This window comes from Vulpes lagopus, chromosome 5 (assembly GCF_018345385.1).
Source record: "Vulpes lagopus strain Blue_001 chromosome 5, ASM1834538v1, whole genome shotgun sequence".
Classification (NCBI taxonomy): Eukaryota; Metazoa; Chordata; class Mammalia; order Carnivora; family Canidae; genus Vulpes; species Vulpes lagopus.
The window spans coordinates 125,669,715-125,694,099 of NC_054828.1; the positions used below are offsets into that span (position 1 = coordinate 125,669,715).

A 24,385-nucleotide genomic window follows, 5' to 3' on the forward strand; every position below is an offset into this window, starting at 1 on the left:
CTTCACATGGTGGATGGTAAATGATGAAGTCACTAATTTACTCTAGACAAGCAACAGACCCATTTGGGGGAGATGTTAAAAACACTGAAAGAAAAAATAAAGATATGGCTTTTTTCATGTGAGGTAAGCACCTTGTGAAATATTTTGTTAAAAGCTACAGGGGATCCAGAGCTCAGGAAGAGTCAAGACCTTCATTTAAAGAACAGAAGGAGGATAGGAAGAAGCTTGGTGGGGGAAGAAGGGATGGCATTCCACATGAATGGAAACTTGCTTAACCAAAGAGCAAAGAAGAGAAGAGCCCAGTATGTTCAGTTTGAGAAAAGTAAGGAGGAGCAGTGGAAGAAAAAGTCTTGAAATGGAGGTTGTGGACAATTTGTGGAAAGACCCAGATTCCAGGCTGAGGATTTCATGCATAATCAGAAAATCCATGGGATTTTTGAGCAGGGAAATCACATAAAGCATACCTGAGGCCATTTCTAGCTCACTAATGAGGAAAAGAAGATTGCCTTGTATGACGTCAAGGTATCTTGCCAAACTGGCAGGATGAAAATCAAAGCTGAGCTTTCCAGGGAGCATGTGAGCTTTCCATTTCTTGGGATGACTCCTCTCAAACATATATATGTAGATATTTTTGGACTGATTTACCATTTATCTCCAAGTACACTTTTGAGCTGTGACCAGCTTTATTCTCCTCTATCTTCCGTAGTACACTGGTGAATAATATGTCTTGGACGCATCCAGTATCTTTCATCTGGAGATCTTAAGGAGACTTAATGACAACCAAGCTTCATTATTTCTGTTTTGTGTATGAGGAAACTGACTCACAGAGGGTACAGCAATTTTCTCATTCATGCTGAGAGTTATTACCAGAACCATGAATGAAACTTAGGTTGAAACCCTATTTCATAAACCATTAAACCCTGTATCCTTTATAGGAGTGGAGTTTACTATAATAATGACACCTTTGTCTTGAGAATTCATTCCTTTATTCTATGATTAAATCTTGGCTTATGTGGGGCAGAAGCATCTCACTACAATGCCAGCTTGAATTGTTCTGCAATGCAAAGCGTGATGGGAAACGTAGTTGCATGTTTTGGTGATGCTCAGACCATTCAGAGTTTATTGTTTTCATCCTTCCTCCCATTTATTAATTTATTCATTCCATTATCATATAGCTGAGTCCCTATTACATCATCTGAAAAATGGGCAGAGTAATATTACCATTAGCAAAAGACTGTTTTGAGAAGTAAGATGATTTCTATAATGCACATTGTCTAGCACATAGTAAGCCCTTATTCATAATAGAGCTTATTTTAATTAAGTAATTCCAAGTGCCACATGGGAAGACAAAAATGGTTCTTTTGTAGCTCTATTGATAGGTAGTGAGGGTAAGATTGCATCTGAAGGGTGGATTAATTCCTGGGGAAGAGGTTGATCCCTCAAATTAAAAACTGGGACAGAGCAGTTGGGTCTCAGGTAGACCAGAGAGGGGTTGTCTGAGTTTGGACTACGCCAGGAAGGTATTGTTGGGTAGCAGACGTTAAACTGACACAAACTACTTAGAAATGGGGCGGGGGGGGGGGGAATGAAGAGACAGAGAAAAGAAACACACACACAACTCAGATGAAATAGGGTGGAGCTTCTAAGTCCTGTACATTTACCTAGTTGCGGTAGTATCAAAGCCTTACACTAATAGGCCAGCCTGTTTAAATTCCCCATATTCTCTGTTTTTATTTCCCCATTACTCTTCTGACAAAAAAACACCAAAACCAAAACTGAATGATAAGCAACAGACTGGAATAAAATATTTGCAAACTAGAACACACATTTTAACATCATAAGAAGGAACATCCATAATGCATAAAGGGCTCCTATAAACCAGTAAGAAAGGCAAATCCGATGGACAGAAGATATAAAGAGGTAACTTCAGAAGAAATAGAGACACAAAATTCTTATCTCTAATATAATGAAGGGAAAACAAATGAAAACAAGCTACTATTTTGTTTGCCCATTATATTGGCAAAAATTAAAAAGGCATATAACAGGGAACACTGGCAAATGTAAAGGGATATTGGGAGTTTCTTCTGATAGCAAGAATATAAACTGATGTAGCCTTTTAAAAGAAGGGTTTGACAGTATCTATAACTACTTAAGGTAGGCCTACCTTTTCATACAATTTCACGTCTAGGAAGCTATGTTATTTAAGTACATCCACCCGAGTGCAAAAATTTTGAGAATGTCAACTGCCACAACGTTTGAGAGCCTGAAGAAATACTAACATCTAACATTTATGAGGGCCAACACTCTTCTAAGCACTGGGCAGCAGTCGATATAAGGAAACTGAGACAGGCACAGCTAGGGTGTGGAAACAGCAGGAAACAGCAGGATCTTAGCTCAGCCTGTCTCCAGAGTTTGCTCTTAACTACAACGCTCACTAAGAGGGAGAAAATAAGTCTGGTGTATCCATACCATAAAACATAGTACAGCAATTCAAAAGAATGAGGTAGATCTCCGTTCACAGACATGGAAACCTCTTTAAGATATACTATTAGTTAAGCGGAAAAAAAACAAGTTGCAAAGACTATGACATAAGGCCAGATGTGTGGGAAAAATATACATCTGTGTATATATACAAATACATATATATGAGAATAAGATAAAGGCCTCTACTGACAAGAGAACGTGTGTAGCAAGATTTTGGAGTGTAATTTTTTGAGGCGTGTTTTATATATGTGTGGTTTCTTTTAACTTTTACAAGAATGCATTTGTGGATTATTTTGGTAAAAAAGAACTGTTCTGTTGACCAAAAAGAAATCAAAATAAAAAATTAAAAAAAATAAGAGTTTAACTCCTATCAAGAGATCAGTCTTCTTTTTTTTCCATGTAGACAAGGGTGCAGGTCTTGGATAAAAGTCGTCTACAGTGTGGCCATTTCTAGCCTACGTAGAGGGTGCCCACTATCTGTATCTTGCTGAGCACTACCTATTCTTTTCAGATAAGGTTCTCATGACCAGTATTTGGGACCATGACTTCCTGTTGGCCTACCACGCTCCATAAAAATACTTAGCCAGTTATTGAAAAATTATTTTGGCACCCGAGAACCACATGGTGCTCCTTTTGCTTGGCATATTTTATCGTCTTCAGGGAAAAGGATGCATAGTCATGCATTATCTCTTATTTCGCTTCAGTGCCTAAGCAGAAGTGTCTGGCTCACCTAGTTTTCTTGGTGTGGTTGTGGGGGTATGAATGAGTCACTCAACATACAGATTTAAAGGACTTACCTTTTGACCAGAAGTCAGTGTTATTATCGGAGAGGAAAAGGCCGTATTGGATTGTTCAGGGCCTCTTCCTGCCTAAGTCCAGGGTGCTTAAACACAAAGCGAAAGATGACGGCTGCCAGAAGGTTTACTGATTAAACTGCTACTTTTTACAAGGCTAGAGCTTTAGAACTCAGCTGCAGATCTCTGGGAGCTTATCTCTGACATGCCAGTGAGAAAGGTTCTTAAGATTCTCATTACTTAATGGATAGATTATAGCTTTTTTTTTTTTTTTTTTTTTGGAGTGGTCCATCTATCTCGGTCCAGATTTCCAATTTCTGAAATTCTAATGTTCTTAAGCATCTTTACAGAAAAAAAAAAAATCCTCATTCACTTAAAAAAAAAACTGCCTTCTCTTGTTCTTGGTGCTCATTTTACATAGTTTTTAAGTAGTGTATACAAACTATTTTGTATCTGTTGTTCATCTCACCTTATTTCCAATACATGTTTCACGTACTTGCCAAAATTTCATGCATTTGACGGAAAGCCAGCTTCCCTGCCAGGACTCTTTCTGTTAATGTGACAGAGCTTGCTCGGATCATTCCCCAGTTGTTGGGACAACTGGGCCCCTTCCCAGGTTTTGGTCTTTATGAACATTCTCTATTAGCCCTGCTATAAATATTTTAATGCAAGTTCTCCTATCCATCCCCCCCCCCAGTCTTCCCCCTTGGATTATTTCCTTAGACATCTACTTCCTTAAATGGGTTTACTGGGTCAAAGGGGCTCAATGAACAGTTTTAATAGCTCTTGGCAAATATTTTTCGGATTGCGCCCTGCGAGGATCGGACCAATGGCACGAGCTGCGAGCCGGCAGGAATGCGGAGGGGCTGCCCCGCAACCTGCCCTCCCTCCGCCCCCCAAAGGCAAGGAGGAGCTGGAGAGGGCCTGGGACGGAGGCCTTTTTCTATCACCCTTTAATGCTCCTCCGCGGATGGGTGCTTAGGCCCGGGGCCGCGAGGAGACCGCTAGGGACCCGCACAAAGGCTCTCGCATCCCGACGCTTCTGCCCCGGGGGCGAAGCCGCGCTTCCGAGTCCTCCAGTCCCGGGCGGGGAGTCCGGGGGCCGACTCCGGGGCGCGCCCCCCCGGCCCAGGCAGGCCCCTCGCAGGCGCAGAGCCCCGCGGCGGGGGCAGCGGCCGGCGGTCGCTATTATCCCGGCGCGGGTGATGCAAGGCCCGCATAGCTGCGCGCTGAGTCAGCGGGGGCGGGCCGCCCGCTCCACCCCCCCACCGCGCCGACCCCCCGGGGCAGGGGCAGGGGCAGGGGCAGGGGCAGGGCGGGGGGAGGCCGGGCCCCGAGGCCGCGGGGTCGCCCTCCCTCCCCCGGCCGGAGCTCAGGGCCGCCGCGCGCCCGGGAGAACTCGAAGGGGGCGGGGGGGAGGAAGCGGGGAGGGAAAGAGGCTCCAAAAGGAGAGACGCGGCGCGGGACCGACAGGAGGAAACGAAAAGGAAAAAAAAAAAAAAAAAAAAAAAAAAACATGGAGGCGAGGGGCGGCGGGGGCGGGGGCGCACGCGCGTGCGCGCGGGGCGGGGCGGGGCGAGCGGGGGCGCGCGCGGGGCGGGGCGGGGCGGGGCGGGCGGGGGCGCGCGCGGGCGGCCGCGGCCCGAGGGGCTTGTGGGTAGCGGCTGCGCGCGGCCGGAGACGCGGTCCGCGCGGGAGTGTGTGAGGCGAGCGGGCTCGTGGAGCGGGGCTGCCGCGGCGGGCATGGGGCCGGGCTGGCGGCGGCCGTAGCGGCCCGAGCCCGGGTTTTCGGCCTCCCGGAGCGCCGGAGGGCGGGGCGGCGCAGCCCGGCGGTGGCCGCGCCGCTTCCCCCGCTCCCGCCCTCGGAGTCCTGAGGGAGCTCGCGGCGGCGGACGAGCGGACCGGGCGGCGCGAATCTGACTGAGGGGCGGGGACGCCGTCTGCTCGCCGCCGCCGCCGCCCCCGCCGGGCGACCCCGGGCCCCCGGGGCCGGCGCTGAGAGCCGCAGCCGGCGCGACAGGCGCGCGGTGGGCCCCGGCGGAGCCCCGCCCGGAGCCGGCGGTGCGGGGGGCGGCGCTAGGCCCCGGGGCGCCCCGGGCCGGAGCGCGGGCGGCGGCGGCATGAGCCGGGCCCCGGCGACCGGGAAAATGCCCGGCGCCCCCGAGGCCGCGCCGGGGGACGGGGCGGGCGCCAGCCGCCAGAGGAAGCTGGAGGCGCTGATCCGGGACCCTCGCTCGCCCATCAACGTGGAGAGCTTGCTGGTAGGTGCCCCCCCGCCCCGCCCCGCCCCGCGTGCCCAAGCCGTGGGAGGGAGGTCTCGCCCCTCCCGCCCCGCTTCCGGCAGCCGGGCCCGGGTCGGAGGCCGGACACTTTCCGCGACCGAGTTCCAGCAGTTGGAGCCGCGCTGGATTCCTCCGCTCCCGCCTCCCGGGGCGGGTGTCACCCCCGCCCGCCGCCCGCCGCCCGCCGCCCGCCGCCCGCCGCCCCGGGAGGAAGCACCGGCCCCGCTCCCCGCCTCTCCTGGGCCTGGGGGGGGGGGCGTCGCCCTGCAGCCTCCAGCCAGCGGCATGCGGCGCCGGGCCGTGGTCGGGGCCGGGGAAACCCGCCGCTCGCCCTCTGGGGAGATGACAAAGAGCCGGGGCCAAGGAATCCGTCCGAGCTGTCGAGGAGAAGGAGTCTCTCCTCCTCGCGGCCGGTCCTTCCTCAGGCTGCCCGTGAAAGACCCATGTCCAGAGTCAGCACGTAAAGCCTGCTCCCTGGCTCTTGGTTTAAGGAAAGGAGCGGGTCTTAGAAATCAGAAACGCACCGCCGAGTCTCCGTGCGTATTTTCCACGCTTGGCCAAGCCCAGACGATCGTACCGCCCAGGTACGGTGGGACCCGGGTGCCGTGGAGCTGCACGGATGTTCGGAAAGAAGGGGGTGTGGATTTTGACCCCGGGGTTGGAGAGGAAGGTGCAGGAGATGCTCTGGGCAAGGAGGTCACTCCGGAGGACTGGAATTTGCGTGGGCGATCCTTGGACCCTTTGGATGTTTTCTCCGCCACAACTCAGATTTTCACTTGAACTCCCCGCTGGGAGAGACCTGGTGACTGTAAAGCCGAGGAAAACTGCCTCCTCCCTTTCTAGTGATTAACTGACGTTTCCTCCCGAAGTCCTTGGTTATCCTTTGGGGTTTCTGGCCTCGCTGGCGGGGTGACTCAGTCCGCGCGGCTTGGCCACGGGGCAGGACCTGGCTGAAGACCGCCTCTCGGTGCAGGAGCGGGACGTGGTGATGGGCTGCGTCCCGTCCGACGTCCTCGCCCTGGCGTCTCCCCGATTTTCGCGTCAGCGTGTGGTTTGTGTGTTTTCATGGCTCCCTGACGCCCTGGTCCCTCGTTAGCGCGAAGGGCATGACTTCGCCTAGGCCAAAGCAGAGGCTCCGGGCTTCGCTCCCAGCGTTTCCACTTTGGCGTTTTGCTAGCAAAACTTTGACCAAAGGCCAGAAAGTTCAGTTAAAAATAGTACCGCAAGTATCCATCAGGTTCATATTCAATCCCAGATAGAAGATTTTAAAGACCCATCACTTTCATCTCTTGGGTCTTTGCTCACGTTAATCAGTTATTCCGGTCATTCCGAACTTGAACCGAAGCGATTTATACCTGTATTGCGTTCACGCGTTCTGTCTTGTTAGAGTATTTTCTAAACTGTTAAAGTGAAGGCTGTTGTTAAAAGTGCAACATTACACGTTTTAGTCAACAGTTTGGTCCATTCATTTATTGGGCGCTCAATACAGCCAAGACACTTTACACTGTTATTAAGGTGATGTATTGTTGGTATGAGAGTTGACATTAGATGTCGCTGACCGGACAGATTTTGCTATTCCTGTTTTTAGTTGATTAAATATTACCGTTCTGAGTCGAAGTAAATCTTACCAGGCCAAAAATTGTCCCTTACTCTTTTCTTTGGAGCAGTGTTGCAGGGCTTCTATTTCAAATAATGAGCTGAAAAAATTTTAAGACTGTATTATAGTACATTAATTTTAAATTATGTGTATTGCACAAAATAGAATGATTGTGTTTTTTTGTGGTGACATTTACATAAAATTTACCACTTTAACCATTTTTAAGCGTACAGTTCAGTGGCATTAATTACCTTCACATTGTTGTGCAGCAACCATCACCACTATCCAGTTCCACAATTTTTTTTTTCCACTATCCAGTTCCACAATTTTTTTTTTTATCTTTCCAAACAGAAACTCCATGAATTAATCTTTACGAGAATGTTATAAAAACATACTTCCTGGGCAGCCCTGGTGGTGCAGCGGTTTAGTGCCGCCTTCCGCCTAGGGCGTGATCCTGGAGACCCTGGATCGAGTCCCACGTCGGGCTCGGGCTCCCTGCATGGAGCCTGCTTCTCCCTCTGCCTGTGTCTCTGCCTCTCTCTCTCTCTCTCTCTCTCTCTCTCTGTGTGTGTCTCTATGAATAAATAAAGTCTTTAAAAAAAAAATAAAAACATACTTCCTGAAATACTAATGAAATAAGGGCTGGGATCACTTTAAAGATTTGAAACCTTACAATTTAGCCTGTACATCACTGATGATTGTTTAACTGCATATGGCACTTCTTTTGGCTTTACTGTAGAAAATAAGTATTTCTTTCTTTAACAGGGAAAACTTAAGTAATATAGTCAAATGAAAACACAGCCATGAGTCTTAATTACTTCTTTCAGGTGCTCAGAAAGTACCACTTAAAATTGTATACTAAGATGACAAAAATATGGAGATGAAATATATCAGGAGTTACTGTATAATTATTCTTAGAAGGTAAAACTCTCTTTGTAGGAAAAAAAATGTTGCATGAGATTACATGCAAAGTGCTTAGCTCAGTGCTTGGTACATAAGTAGTCCTCATTACATTTAGCTCACTGGTGTGCAGTTACCATAGTTAATTGCTAATTGCTTTACATTTCCTTTGAAAAGGAGAATGGTTTTATTGGCAACTCTTTCTTGCTATATAATTTTGAATAAGTAGCATTATAATTTGAATTTACTATCAGAAAAGTGCTAGCAATCATCAAACATAGGTAAGCTGGATTCTAAGACTATGTCAGTGTTAAAAGATCAAATTGTCTTTTTTTCTCTGCAGATGCTCCTTGCTTTACATAGGTCCTTAAATTAATCTGAAGCGAGTGTATCCCTTTTGTGGTTACAGATTGTGGGCTGGTTGGTATTATTTAAAAATGGAGGATTCATCCCCCTCCCCTTTAAGATTTATTTATTTATATGAGAGAGAAAGAAGAAGAGGAAGGATTGGGGGGGGGGGGTTGGAGAGGGGCAGAGGGAGAGGCAAGAATCCCAAGTAGATTCCCTGCAGAGCACAGAGCCCAACTAGGGGTACATCTTACAACCCTGAGATCACAACCTGAGCCCAAACAGGGGATGCTTAGCCGATTATGCCACCTGGGTGCCCCTAAAAGAGAGTTTTGGGAGAGGTTTGTTTCTATCATACTTGTTTTGGAGGAGAGGAACTTCAGTGGTACATTTTTGCAGTGTTTGAAACTTTTTGGTAAACATCCATGTTTTGTTGTCAAGACTCAGCTTCTCATACTGCTTTCCCAAATAATATGGTAAAAAGAATTGTGCTTTAATATGCTGGAGAGATGTCTTTTCTCCTTCCTTCCTTCCTTCCTTCCTTCCTTCCTTCCCTCCTTTTCTTGATTTTATTTTTTTAAGTAATCTCTACACCCAATATGGGGTTCAAACTCACAACTTTGAGGTAGAGTTGTATGCTTTGCCAACTGAGCCAGCCAGGTGCCTCTGAAGATCTTTCTAAAGAGCTGTGCTTTTGGGTTTTAATGTGTTTTACTAAAAGAGTAAATGGGATTCAGGCTTGAGTAAACTGTTTTCTTTAGACCGGTGTTGATGGGGAAAGGTGATTAAAATTTTATTTATGAATTTCAGTGACTTAGTACAAAATGCTTTTTTTGATTGATTTCATTATACCATATACTGTATACACATATTTCTTATCACATTGCTTAGATTTCAGCTTAGTACTGGTTATCTGCCTAAAGTAAAATTTTATGTGTATTTTTTCTCCACTGACAAATAAATGTATTATAAAGATATACAAGTGAAATAGAAAAAAAATGAGAAATTGTTTTATACATGTTTTCCTTTTGTGAAATAAAAGTTGAGTATTTATAGTATAAGGGGGATTACTTTAAAATTTGTGTTTTAATGATCATTAAAGAAAATGAATTAGCTAGAAAGGTTTAAAAAAGTAATGCATGGAATTTACTGTTTAGGTAAAGTTGAACCTCTTTGAAAGTACAGGTCCACAGCCCTCACCTACAATTTTGCTATATAAAGAACTCAGAAAACCAAAATTTTTTTTTTTAAGATTTTATTTATTTATTCATGAGAGAGAGAGAGAGGCAGAGACACACAGGTAGAGGGAGAAGTAGGCTCCACACAGGGAACCCGACATGGGACTCAATCCCGGGTCTCCAGGATCATGCCCTGGGCTGAAGGTGACACTAAACCGCTGAGCCACCTGGGCTGCCCGAAAACCAAGTTTTTGATGACTGACTTGATCATGATCAACATCTGACCTGATCTGATGTTAGAATATTTTTTAAAAAAAAAATTTTTTTTTTAATTTTTATTTATTTATGATAGTCACAGAGAGATAGAGAGGCAGAGACACAGGCAGAGGGAGAAGCAGGCTCCATGCACCGGGAGCCCGACGTGGGATTGGATCCCGGGTCTCCAGGATCGCGTCCTGGGCCAAAGGCAGGCGCCAAACCGCTGCGCCACCCAGGGATCCCATGTTAGAATATTTATAATCAGTGTGCCCCTCTTGGTGTAATTGGGATAGCTTTCCTTGGTGAAATATCAAAAAATAAAAAAATTGAAGTGTTTGATTTCAGGGTGCTACAGGAGACTTGCCAGAGGGTTTTCAGAAGGGCAGCCCTGGTGGCGCAGCGGTTTAGCGCCGCCTGCAGCCTGGGGTGTGATCCTGGAGACCCAGGATCAAGTCCCACATCGGGCTCCCTGCATGGAGCCTGCTTCTCCCTCCGCCTGTGTCTCTGCCTCTCTCTTCACTCTCTCTGAATGAATGAATAAATACATCTTAAAAAAAAGAAAAAAAGAAAAAAAAAAGAGGGCTTTCAGGAAAGTACTTTATATGGTGTGTGTGTGTGTGTGTGTGTGTGTGTATATATATATATATAGTATAAGTACTTTATTGCCATTCTAAAATCCAGAAAATTCTAAATTCAGAAACTTCTTGCCAATATAAGTCCAGTGAAGACTTACATACATCTTAAACACTGTAGTTATAAAGAAATAGTGAATAAGTATCTTGAAACCTAAGTTGTTTTAGTTGAGTCCTGATCCAGTAGTCCTCTTTTCCCATTTTGAATTTTGAAATATTCTAAGCATTAAGAGAATATAGCATGAAAATATGAATTATGAAGCATAAAAAACAAGCATTCATGAAATCATTGCCCAATTTAATGAATAGAACACTAGCCTGTTGAAGTTACCATATGTTGCTTCTTGATCAGTCTTCATGCATTCTCTCCTGTTGCCCTGAAATTTTTTTGAGGATTTATTTATTTATTTGAGAGAGAATGTGTGCTCGAGTGAGCAGGGGTGGGGGCATAGGAAGAGGGAGAGAGAGAATCTCAAGCAACTCCCCACTGAGTATGGACCTTGATCTCATGATCCTGAGATCATGATCCCAGCTGAAATCAAGAGTCAGCCGACTCAGCCACTGAGGCGCCCTCCTCCAAGATTTTTATTATTCCCTTGTTTTATTATTCCCTTGTTATTATTCCCTTGTTATTCCCTATTATTCCCTTATTTTATAGGTTACCAGATTTGTATGTATCCCTAAACAGTACTGCTTAAGTTTTACTTACTTTTTTAACTTTAAAAAAGGTTAAAATTTTTATACTATGTTTTGTGACTTGTTTTTTTCAATCAAAGTTACATTTCCCAGATGCACCCACATTGTGGTTAATTCATTTTCACTGCTACCATAAACCAAAGCATATTGCTCCAATCTATTTAATGGATATTTAGGTGGTTTTCTTTTCTGCTATTATGGACAGAATTACTGTGAACAGTACTGGAGCCCATGTGAAGTATCTATAGGCCGGTGTATGTGTTTAGGATTGGAATTGTTGGGTTTTAAGATTCACACACACACACACACACACACACACACACATACGTGTGTGTGTGTGTGTGTGTGTGTGTGTGGAATTGTTGGGTTTTAAGATATAGATATAAAACAAAATAATGGATAGAGTTTAACTCTTCCACCAACATTTTTTAAAAGATTTATTTGAGAGAGAAACAGAGCACACGCGGGAGCAAGGGAGTGAGCAAGTGCCAGGAGAGGGGCAAGGAAGGGGAAGAGAGAATCTCAGACAGACAACCCCCTGAGCACAGGATCCTGGCATAATGACCTGAGTGGAAAACCAAAAGTTGGGCGCTTAACCCACTGAGCCTCCCATGTACCCTTTCTCCCAAAATTTTATTATGGAAAATTTCAAAGTGTTGTAAAGTTGAAAGAATTGATGCTGAACATCTGTATACTGATCACGTAATTAATAGTTTGCTGTATTTGCTTTATTGCATCTGTCCCTTCCTTTATCTATCTCTTGCTATATCTTTTGTTTTTGATTCATTTAAAATAAGTTGTAGCTATTGGTATGCTTCTCCTTTAAGTACTTCAGCATGCACTTTGTTGAGTATAGTTCAGTATTTGTTTAGGCTTTTAATTTTTTAATTAATTTTTTTTGTTTAGACTTTTTAAAGATTACATTTACATACAGTGATACGTACAGATCTTAAGTATACATTGATGGGTTTGACCAGTGCACACACTTGCGTAATGCAAATCCTTATCAAGATACAGAACGTTATTACCAACCCAGAAATCTTCCTTATATGTCTTTTCAGCTAATTCTGCATCCCCTTCCCATAGATTGTATCACTCTTCTGGGTTTTTTTTTTTTTTTTTTTTTTTTTTTTTTTTGGTACTAAGGATTAATTTAGCCTCTTGAAGCTCATATAAGTGGAATCCTGTATAGTGTGTACTCTTTTGTATCTGATGTATTTAGCTCAGCATAGTTTTTGAGATTCATCCATGATATTATGTGTATCAGCAGCTTGTTCCTTTCTTATGACTGAGTGGTATTCCAATAAATGTGAAACCAAAGTGTGTTAGCCATTTCCTGTTGATGGATACCTGGGCTGTTTTGAGTTTTTGGCTATTATATATTACATGCTTTGATTCTTAATCAAGCTTGCTAAGAACAATCTTGTATTAAGTCTTTGTGAGGATATGTTTTCATTTTTTTTTAAAGTACCTTTTTTTTTTAAAGATTTTATTTATTTATTCATGAGAGACAGAGAGAGAGAGAGAGAGAGAAAGAGAGAGAGGCGCAGAGACACAGGCAGAGGGAGAAGCAGGCTCCATTCAGGGAGCCTGCCATGGGACTCGATCCCCAGTCTCCAGGATCACACCCTGGGCTGAAGGCAGTGCTAAACCGCTAAGCCACCCGGGCTGCTCTCTCTCTTACTCTTTCATTTGCTCTCTCCCCCTCCCTCCTTTCCTCCTTCCCTCTCTCTCCTTCTGTGTTTGTCTCTGTGTGTGACAAAAAGGAAATATTGAGATTCGTTTTTGGTTCATCTTTGATAATTTGGAGAAGTGTTTCAATAATTCCAAGAGGGATTTTATGTTTTGTTGCTTCATTTGATAAGTTGTTTGTTCAGATAACTAAAGTGCTTTATACCTTTTTTGTTATAGTTAATTGATCACTTATTATTCAATATCTGATTTCCCTTATTCTCTGAGAGTTTAGACTTTTTAGTTATAAAGCAACTGATAGAAATTTTCTTTTTTTTTCTTTTTTTAAAGATTTATTTATTAGAGACAGTATGTGGGGAGGGGCAGAGGGAGAGGAGGGGGAGAGAAGCAAACTCTACTAATACTAAGCACAGAGCCCAACACGGGGCTCGATCTCATGACCTGAGATCATGACCTGAGCCGAAATCAAGAGTTGGACGCTCAGCCAACTGAAAGACCCAGGAGCCCCCCAAATTTTCTTTTTTAAAAAATTAAATTAAATTTATTTATTCATGAGAAACAGAGAGAGAGAGGGAGAGAAGCAGAGACACAGGCAGAGGGAGAAGCAGGCTCCATGCAGGGAGCCCAATGTGGGACTTGCTCCCAGGTCTCCTATCACACCCTGAGCTGAAGGCGGCGCTAAACTGCTGAGCCACCTGGGCTGCACCCCCCCCCCTTTTTTAAGGGATTATAGACTTGGAATTGATTTCTAACACATTAGAGTTGTTTTATATGCCAGGGAAATGAATAGTAGAACTTCCTCTAGTAGTACTTTAGATGGAAACAGCAGAACAGAGTTGGCATTATCTTAATTACCTGTGATTATGATAAGGAATGCTTAATACACTAAGTGTTGTCTTATATACTTGGTTTTTGAGCTTATTTGATGAACAGAATATAAGCTCTTTTAGGACATGCGTCTTTTTTGTTTTATTGTTGTGTCCGGTAAATTTTTTTTTTTATTTTTTATTTTTTATTTTTTTTATTTTTTATTTATTTATTTTTTGTGTCCGGTAAATTTTTGATGTATGAACTAACAGATAATTTTTTAAGTAACAGGAGTGATAACCTGTAGAAATATATTCCTGTTTATTTTTATTATTTTTTAAATAATTTTTAAAAAAGATTTTATTTATTTTTTTTATTAATGAGAGATGCAGAGAGAGAGGCAGAGACACAGGCAGAGACACAGGCAGAGACACAGGCAGAGAGAGAGAGACTCCATGTAGGGAGCCTGACACGGGACTCCATCCCGGGTCTCCAGGATCATGCCCTGGGCTGAAGGCAGGCGCCAAACCACTGAGCCATCGAGGCGTCACTATATTCCTGTTTAAAGAGCTTTAAAGTATTCTCCAAATAAACATTTTGATATATGTTCTTGTCACTTATTTCTTACCTATTTGTAGGAAAGAACATAAGTAAACATCTGTATATGCAAAGAGGATACCCTTGAGTGAAAGAATTAATTGGAGGTTAGGTAGGAAAAGTGAATAATGATTTGGACATTTTCTGGATTGTGGTGAAATAATTTGTTTTGGAAAGGAATTAAGCTAATTTTATTCTAGTGAAGTAAAGACTTTGTGTAGGCTGTACAGCTTTTATCATTTATTGAGTTTCATCTATTCCCCTCACCCCCTAATTTTTCTTCTGGTTAAATATAACCAATTCCTTTTTATATACCTAGGTGATGCCTGTGTTGAAACAGTGCTTCATATGTAAGGACAGATGAAATGCTGGTTGGTTTGTACATAAGGTGAAATTCTTTAAAATGGTATATTGACTGTTACTAATAGTAGGCAGTATTGATTAACAAAATTAAAAGAAAGCCAGAGAGCATGAGAACTTTTGACCAGGGATCAAGAGTGTTATTATAACTCACTATGAATGACTGTTTTGAAAATTTTTCAGATATTAAGCATTCTGATTCCTAGCATTTTTATGTCACTTTATTTTATCTTTTTTAAAGATTTATTTATTTATTTATGATAGACATAGAGAGAGAGAGGCAGAGACACAGGAGGGAGAAGCAGGCTCCATGCCGGGAGCCCGACGTGGGACTCGATCTCGGGACTCCAGAATCGCGCCCTGGGCCAAAGGCAGGCGCTAAACCCCTGAGCCACCCAGGGATCCCCCCCCCACTTTTTTTTAGATTTTATTTATTTATTCATAGAGAGAGAGAGAGGCAGAGACACAGGGAGAGGGGGAAGCAGGCTCCATGCAGGGAGCCCGATGTGGGACTCGATCTCGGGTCTCCAGGATCACACCCAAGGCTGCAGGCGGCGCCAAACCGCTGCGCCACCAGGGCTGCCCAGGGATCCCCTTTTTATGTCGCTTTAAAATGTTCGTTGTTTGGGGGTACCTGGGTATCTCAGTTGTTGTGTGTCTGCCTTTGGCTCAGGTCGTGGTCCTGGGATCCTGCATGGAGCCTGCTTGTCCCTCTGCCTCTGTCTCTGCCTCTCTGCATGTCTCTTTTGAATAAATAAAATCTTAAAAAAATGTTTATTGTTTGTAATAATCTGTTCTTTATCTAATAAATCCCAATACTTGATTTTTCATGTTCCCTTTGCGTTGAATTTAAAACAGCTATAGAAGGAAGAGAATTAGAGTATGATTTTTCTTCTCCATGTAATAATAGTGGCTGTCAGCAAAGTAGAGCAATACACAGTATCTTGCTTGTAGTAGGTTCTTGATAATTGTTGGTTGAATGATAAATACAGGCTTCAGATGTAGTACAGTTGAGAAGATAGTGTTTCAGTCTCTGATTTGCTCTTAGAATGAGCTCTGAAATAAAAGTCTGGCAGAGAGTGGTCAGCAGGTGTTAAACATAGGTATATTGTTTATTGAATTTATTCTTTTTTTTTTTTTTTAAAGATTTTATTTATTTATTCATGAGAGACACAGAGGGAGGCAGAGACACAGGCAGAGGGAGCAGGCTCCCTGTGAGGAGCCCGATGCGGGACTCAGTCCCAGGCCCCAGGATCATGACTTGAGCCAAGGGTAGACAGACGCTCAACCACTGAGCCACCCAGGTGCCCCATTAGTTCTTTTTATTCTTTTCATTTTATTCTATAATTTCCATATCGTAGAGTTCACCTATTTATAAGTATACAATAAACTGGTTTTCAGTAAATTTATGGAGTTGTGCAACCATTATCATGATCCGTTTTTATTAACCCCTCGGAATTTCCTTGAGCATGTTTGCAGTCACTCCTTACTCCCAGGGAAGCCAACTACTGATACAATTTCTCTGTTTGTAAGATTTTCTTTTTCTTTTTGGAAATTCCATAAAAGTGGAATACTACAGTATTCAGCTATTTGTTTCTGGTTTCTTCCACTTACCATAACATTTTTGAGGTTCATCTGTCTTGGAGCATATGTCAGTATTTTGTTATTTTTTATTGCTAATATTCCATTGTATGTGATATACCGTATTTTGTTTATGAACTCACCATATGTGTATGGACGTGTGTTATTTCTCTTAATCTAGATTTTAAGGAGTTAGATTGCTGGGTCATATGGTATACCTCTGCTTAACTTTTTTTCCCCCCCTTCTATGCTTAGCTTTTAAGAAACTGACAAACTTTTCCAGAATGGCTGTTTCATTTTACATTCCCACCAGCAATGTATGAGGATTCCATTTTTTCCATATGTTCAGAGAACACTGAACATTGTACGTCTCTGTGGTGATAACCATGATAGTATATTTTACTAATGATAAATGATGCTGAGCACTGCTTCCTGTACTTGTTTTGTTTTTTAAATTTTTACTAAGGTACTATGAGTCTGATCTAGTAAAAGGAGTTTCACTTTGTATACCACAGGTCAGTTCCAATGTTTAAAAATTGAATATAGATACATATAGATCAGAGAGCCCTATATAGGTGAAACTATCCTACTGACTAGTATCTATCTGAAAGACCTAATTAACACTAACATGTTTTTTTTTTTTTTAACTTTTTTTTTTTTAAAGCCTTGTGTGGTACCTTCCAAGTAATGAATGTACCTTGCTGAGCAGTGTAAGCTGTGATAATGGCTGTGAAGTCTCTACTGGTTGAGTTGTTTGTAAGATACGGATCAAATTTGAATACTTCTGACTTAAATTATGGTCTTTGATTGTTTCTTCATTCTGTTTTGTGTTGATCTTTACTCTAAAAATTTTTTTTTAATTTTATTTTTTTAAAAAAGATTTTATTTATTCATGAGAGACAGAAAGAGAGAGGCAGAGACACAGGCAGGGGGAGAAGCAGGCTCCATGCAGGGAGCCTGATGCGGGACTTGATCCTGGGATCATGCCCTGCACCAAAGGCAGGTGCTAAACCACTGAGCCACTCAGGGATCCCCCCATTTTTTTTTTTTATTTTGAATATCTTGAGTAAGCTTATAAACTGATTTTGTCAACTTGACCCAACATTTATCTTTATAAAACTTTTCTGTTTTACATAAAAAATAAAAAAACAGTTCTTATTAATTTTGTAATTTGGTTCCTGTGAGAGTAGGTAATTATTGGTATTTCAAATGGAATGTGTTACACTTGGCTTTTGGCTTATGCTTTGAGTACCCATCTGAATTATATCATACAGATACACATGTTACTTCTTGTTCATAGGTGGCACTGATACTGATTTGAGGGCTTAAATTATGAGCAGAGTTTTAGAACTTAACCAAGACCATGCTCTTTTCAGATGTAAAAGTAGCTGCTGTATATATCCATTCTGTATCAAGATATTACCTTACTGTTTTGCTTTGTGTTTTCAGTGTGATTCTTTTAGAAGTCATACTAAAAGTATGCTTATTGAAATTGAAATTGTTGAGATTTAGTTTATATTGTGTTTTTTGAAATTTCTAAAAAATATTTTATTTGTTTATTTGAGAGAGAGAGCACAGAGGGAGAGGGAGAAGCAGGCTCTGCTGAGCAGGAAGCATGATGTGGGGCCTGATCCCAGGACCCTGAGCTCATGACCTGAGTTGAAGGCAGATGCTTAACTGATTGAGCCACTTAGGCACCCCATATTTTTTGAGTTTTTATTAAAGATAACCACAAATGGGACTTTTGAGCAGAAAGGAAAATTTAGGAAATAATTGTTTCAGTACTTGAGATGCTTTAATTTATTAAGGATGAATTTTTAAAATTTCGGTTATAGTGATATTTATTCTTCTAAAAGGAAAGTGCACTAGGGGTGCCTGGGTGGCTCAGTTTGGTTAAGCATCCAACTCTTGATTTTGGCTCAGGTCATGATCTCAGAGTAGTGATTGAGCCCCGTTTGGGGTTCCACGCTGGGTGTGGAGCCTGCTTAAGATTTTTTCTCTCAGTCTCCCTCTGCCCCTCCCCTGCTCCTCTAAAACAAACAAACAAAAAATAATAAAAGGAGAGTGCAACAGCCAAACTGCAGTGAAGTATGAGGCCTGCAAGAGCTAGTGAAATGTGTCTTTGTATAATGAAGCTCTTGCAAAAATATTTCAGGTATTAAATGTGTAAACATTGGTATGATTTTGAAAAATGTTTCACTTTTTTGGGGTAACTTGTAGAGTTATAGTTTGTGGTACTTGGGCTTTTATATATTTACATATATATGGCATATTTTATTGTGTTACATAATGAATAAAGTTCAAGTTGAAGTTGAATGGTTAAAAATGATGTGTTGTGATTGAACAGTATGCCTGTGTTGAAAGAATCAAGATTTAAACATTTTTTTCCTGTATGAATCATTAGATTTCTCTAAGGGCTACTGACAGGTTATATAATCAGCATCTGTGGCATTAGTAAAGACTAAAAGGAAGATCTATCAGAATTATTATTTTCTTTCAGAGATGTATCAAAATTATTATTTTCTTTCAGAGAAATTAGCTATCAAGTCAGTATTGGGGAAAGAACTAATGCAAAATTTAAACCGTATTGTAAAATTTAACCATATTGTTGCTATTCTAAATTTAGCAGAGTTTGTTTGGAGTTAACAGAATATTTGGAATTGCTTTTAAATATCTAAAAAATGAACTTTGAATTTTTTGTTGCTTTCTCAATGATTATATTTCTCAAAATCAATGAAATTAATGTGCAAATGAAATTATGATGAACTTTTCTTTGAACTTTATTTATTTTTTTTCTTTGAACTTTATATGCATGGCATAATCTTAGTGTTTGACATGAAATGATTTTTTTGTCTTAACATTCTTTCAAAAAGTAATCTTAAGCTTTAATAAATGAATTGACAAAAATTTTCCTATTGGCTTAAAATAAAAAGGAAATTTATAGATACAGATATATCTGGAAATTAAAAAACTTAATACCATTACAGTATATTTCTTGGCTCCTTATAGGTCGGTTATTTATTTATTTATTTATTTATTTATTTATTTATTTATATTATTTATTGATTTATTTGAGAGAGAAAGCCAGCATGTGAGTGAGGGGGGTGGTGGGGGTGGTGGGTAGAGGGAGAGAAACTCAAGCAGACTCCATGCTGTGCAGGGAACCTGATGTGGGTATCCATCCCAACACCCTGAGATCATGAGCAGAGTCATGATCACAAGTCAAGTCAGTCACGCATTTAACCAACTGAGCACCTGGGCGCCCCATACAGGTCATTTTAAGTTATAGGTTTTCTAATCTGTATCTGCTAAATCCAGTAGTTAAGACAGTGGTTTAAAAATCTTGTTATATATAGGGTGGCCCCGGTGGCTCAGCGGTTTAGCGCTGCCTTCATCCCAGGGCATGATCCTGGAGATCCAGGATCGAGTCCCATGTCAGGCTCCCTGCATGGAGCCTGCTTCTCCCTTGGCCTGTGTCTCTGTCTCTGTCTCTCTGTCACTCATGAATGAATAAATAAATATTAAAAAAAAATCTTGTTATATATAGCACTCAACTACAGATCTTTAGAAATACTGATGCCTGGCTTTCTCCCCCTGGACTTTCAAATGTAATAGGTATCTGGTGTGGGCTGGAGATCAGGAGTTTTAAAAGTTCCAAAGGTGGTTCTCAAGTGCAGGAAAGCGTGGGAACTACTGAGCTGAGAGGTGCAATATTGTAATTTAAGGATTGGTAGAGAGGGCATTGGGTTGAAAATGTATCTGAGGAAAGGAGAATACTTACTGTTTTTTTCTTTCTTTATTTTTTGTGGCTCACCGAGGCTTGGATGAAGCCAGAAAGTCAGAATTATCTGTTGGAAGCCAGAATCACACCCAGGATACTTGGTGGAAATGGTGTGAGATCCTCTGATTTAGATGGTCTGTAGTGGGGGCAGGAATTTGCATTTAAACAAGAATCTCAGGTGATTCTGGTGCAAGTTAGCTGTGCAGATCACCAAGGCTTGAGAAATTTGTATGTGTTGCTTCTTGTACTAACAAAACCAAAACCAAATAGTCAAGATCTCCTTGGCCCACAGAATTATATATGTGGAAAAGGCTGGCGAATGGAGAAGTGCCAGATTTTCTGAAATATCAAGGGTAATCACATTTTCTGTCTTTTTTTAAAGCTCCATAGGAATCAGACGAAGGTTTTTCTTTTTCTTACTTTAGAAGGAAATTTATTTTGCTTTGCTGAGCTTTTCTGAAGGGAGAATCAGACAAGATAGACCAAAAAGAAGTGTAAAACAATTTTTATTGTGATAAAATATACAGAATATACAATTACGGTATAGTGATGTCATTATGTCTTAACCCTTTCTTGAGAAGTATAATCTACAGACACTATATTGGCCTGGAAAATACATAATTTTGGTGTTTCACATTTAATAAATCGCGACAGGGAAATAATGACAGGGAAATCACTGACAGTTGATTTGATTCAGAAAGAAAAATTTCACTAGAAATATATGGTCCTTCAAAGCATAGCACCTAAAGCAGCATGGTATATATATATATATATATATATATATATATATATATATATATATATATATATCTGTGAATATGCCTGTGTTTAAAAAATAAAATTACTCAAAAATGGTGATTCTATGATTCTATGGCCTTTTTAAAAACAACCAAAAAATAAAATGTAAAATATATAAAAGCTTTATATTAAACTATTTTGAAATTTTATTTTCAGAGCAGGCTTCATGTTGATTATATTATATAACAGTTATCTTATTAGTATGTTACTATTTAGATTTTCTTAAATGCACATTCCTTGCAATTATGTCTCTTTACATCATTGGAAATTAGAGAAAATCAGACAGTTTATACACAGTGGATAAACTGTGCCTATTTTTCACTTTCTTGTGTATTTGTATAGACTTCCTTTTGTGTGGCCATTTTAATTTTGGTAGTTAAGAGGTATGTAGTATATTAGAATTTTGAAAAAGTTTTCATTTATTGATTCTTGGGATAATAGTTATAGCTATTAGAGGAATAGCAGTTGTGAGTTTTGTTTTGTCTTTTTTTGATATTTGAGTCGTTAGCAGCTCACTTTTTGTACATTTTATGTTGTGTGTGTGTGTGTGTGTGTGTGTGTGTTTAAGATTTTATTTATTCACTCATGAGACCGAGAGAGAGAGAGAGAGAGAGAGAGAGAGAGAGGCAGGCAAAGGGGGAAGCAGGCTCCTCATGGAGCAGGAGCCTGATGCAGCGGGTGTTTGATCCCAGGATACCTGAGCCCGAAGGCTGGTGCGTAGCGCCTTAGCCACTCAGGCTCCCTATCTTGTGGTTAATAAAATTGGACACATTTGTGGCCAAGGCAATATTAATTAATATTTTTGAGATTATAGAGTGACACATAGTATCTTTAAAACCCTAAAAATTGGGATCCCTGGGTGGCGCAGCGGTTTAGCGCCTGCCTTTGGCCCAGGGCGCGATCCTGGAGATCCGGGATCGAATCCCATGTTGGGCTTCCGGTGCATGGAGCCTGCTTCTCCCTCTGCCTGTGTCTCTGCCTCTCTCTCTCTCTCTGTGACTATCATAAATAAATAAAAGTAATAAAAAAAATAAAACCCTAAAAATTTGTGACAGTTTATCACTTAAAATGTATCCATTCTTCCAAAGTTGTTGTCAAATAGATAACTAAAATGTGAAACAAATCCCAAACTGGGTAGTCTTTCTTTCACTGACTAATATACTTTTGCAGTTATCTTTGGAAGTTTGTTATATATCTGATTTATTAACACTTCATTGGAAGTGGTTTTTTTTTTTTTTCAATTATTTCTTAAAAATTTTTTAAAAAGATTTTCTTTGAGAGAGAAAACACAAGTGGTGGGGGGTGGAGGGGGTTGGGGGTGGGCAGAGGGAGAAGCAGACACCCTGCAGAGCTCAGTCCCAGGGCCCTGAGATTATGACTTGAGCTGAAGGCAAATGCTTAACTGACTGAGCCCAGGTGCCCTGTTTTTTCATTTTAGAAATATTTTACAATCGGGCAGCCCAGGTGGCCCAGCGGTTTAGTGCCACCTTCAGCCTAGGGTGTGATCCTGGAGACCCGGGATCGAGTCCCACATCAGGCTCCCTACATGGAGCCTGCTTCTCCCTCTGCCTGTGTCTCTGCCTCTCTCTCTCTCTCTCTCTTTCTCTCTCTCTCTCTGCGTGTCATGAATAAATAAATAAAATCTTTAAAAAGAAAAGAAATATTTTACAATCTAGTCATTTGAATCCCTACTCCATAATACCTCAGCATTGCATAGGATGTTCCAACATCCTAAATATTTAACAAAATGCAATTTAATTTGAGACTTCATGATTTGTTATGTCCATGCTGAAACAGCTCTGAGGCATTATTTCTATTTATAGCTGTGGAATATATATAATTCAAGATTGTAACATTTAAAATTGAGTATGAATATGTTTTAATGTTGTTATATTCTCACTAAAGAATTTAGTCATAAAAGTAAGATGTTATATTGTAAAAGAATGCAAAAACTCACCTAAAGGATTTTGCTGGTAGTTCTGAGAGTTTCTGGGGAAAAAACATTGTAAAAGGATATAGTTTTGTAAAATTAAAAATTTTGAAGGCATTCCTGAAGACAGACTTGTTTTCCATATTTAGAACATTCCCAGAATAGGAGAACAACGGATGATACAAATAAAACTAAATTTGGAACTAATAAAAGGAAACTAGTAAAAATTGGCTTATGAAATTTCCTTCAGAGTGAAGTCATAAAGTAAAACACTGGATACATTCTTAAGAAGTTAATTACTCAGTTTTTGGGAAGAGTTGGAAAGATAACTTATATGATGGTATCTGTCTACTTCAAGGAGATGTGAAGATTCAATCCAGTGGGAAACTAATGCTATGTATTGTTCTATAAAGAACTTAAGCTTGTTTATAAACAGTTGAAGAACTATTTGTAAAGTAATCTCAGTTATATATAAATGTCTTCAAAAAGGTATGTACATACAGAATCAGTCTTCTGGTGTTAGCCCGTTTCCCAAAAATGGTAGCCCATTATTTGGCACATGTTAGGTGTGCTAAAGTACTAAATCATTGAATAAAAAGTTAGTTGGCATATTTATCTTTTAATTCACTGAGGATAATTAAGTTCTTTGGGTGAATACTTGTTTATATTCATTTTTGGGCTTGTTTTGTTATATTCCTGGTGTCCGTTTTTCCCAGGTAAGGTTTATTCTTTTAGAGTTGGTATGATAGTGACCTATGAAAACAGAGTCTGGTGTTCTTATGTGATGTTAAATTTCAGAAATCCTCATATATAAATAGTAGGAAAAGTCATGACAAAATTTTTAAGCCCTTGCATTATTCACTTGCAAAAATGTTAATCATGCTTTATATAAGGTTTCAAGGAGCAGTTGGGTTTTACCAGCAGTTTTTATCTATGGCTTGAATTTAGCAACTTTTGGCCTTGTTGTAGTAACAAAAGTGGGCTGAGGAACAACTCGGATGAATGGTTTGGAAGATATAAACTGCAGATATTATCCTGTATTACCTCTGATACAGATTCTGGTCCTTAGGCATACCAGGATCTGGCTGACAGAGTAGGCTAACATAAGTCTGTTGTCAACTCTTTAACAGCCTCACAGAATAATAATTTGCATTTCTATAGGCAGAAAAAACTGAATTAGTATCCAGGCATAATTAAAATGAATGTGAGGAGAAGCCTGTATGGTGGTAACCACTATTATGGTGATACATTATATACTTTCCCTGTTGTGGCATTTATGAATTAGGAGATGAATTTTATCTACTTTTATTTATATATCAGTGGTTTTTCTTAGAGTAGAGAGACTTCAGCATAGACTTTTCTATCTTGTGGTTGGATTCTTGTACTCAGGTACCTATCCCTCACTCTCCCATTAGGAGTAAAGGGAAGGGGTTTTTGAAAGGCCAATAGCAAGGAAAAGTCTTCTTTTATTATTTTTTAAGTAATCTCTGCACGCATTGTGGGGTTTGATCTCACAGCCCTGAGAGCAAAAGTTATATGCTCCACTGATGGAGCTAGCCAGGAGCACTGGCTGGAAAGTTTTGAGGGATTTATAGCTCACAGATGATGGGCTTTGGGGAAATACACTTATCTTCAGATGTGAAAAGGAAGAGAGTGAGCAGGACCAGGGA

The 24,385-nt window shown here is 41.0% G+C and overlaps 1 protein-coding gene across 9 annotated transcripts in view; it reads left to right on the plus strand.

Annotated features, from left to right (window-relative positions):
* Positions 1 to 4,140: 4,140 nt before the first annotated feature.
* Positions 4,141 to 24,385, plus strand: part of ROCK2 (Rho associated coiled-coil containing protein kinase 2) — a 142,179-nt gene continuing 121,934 nt past the window's right edge. For 6 of the 9 annotated variants that reach the window (XR_005987734.1, XM_041754462.1, XM_041754460.1 and 3 more), the window contains exon 1: positions 4,908 to 5,539. Coding sequence is in view for 7 of the 9 variants with exons in the window: in XM_041754462.1 (XP_041610396.1) it covers positions 5,399 to 5,539 (141 nt within the window). In the remaining 2 variants the exon portion in view is untranslated. Of the gene's footprint in view, positions 4,181 to 4,907; positions 5,540 to 24,385 lie in introns of those variants that run through there. The other 3 variants (XM_041754465.1, XM_041754466.1, XM_041754467.1) reach the window with 2 other exon arrangements.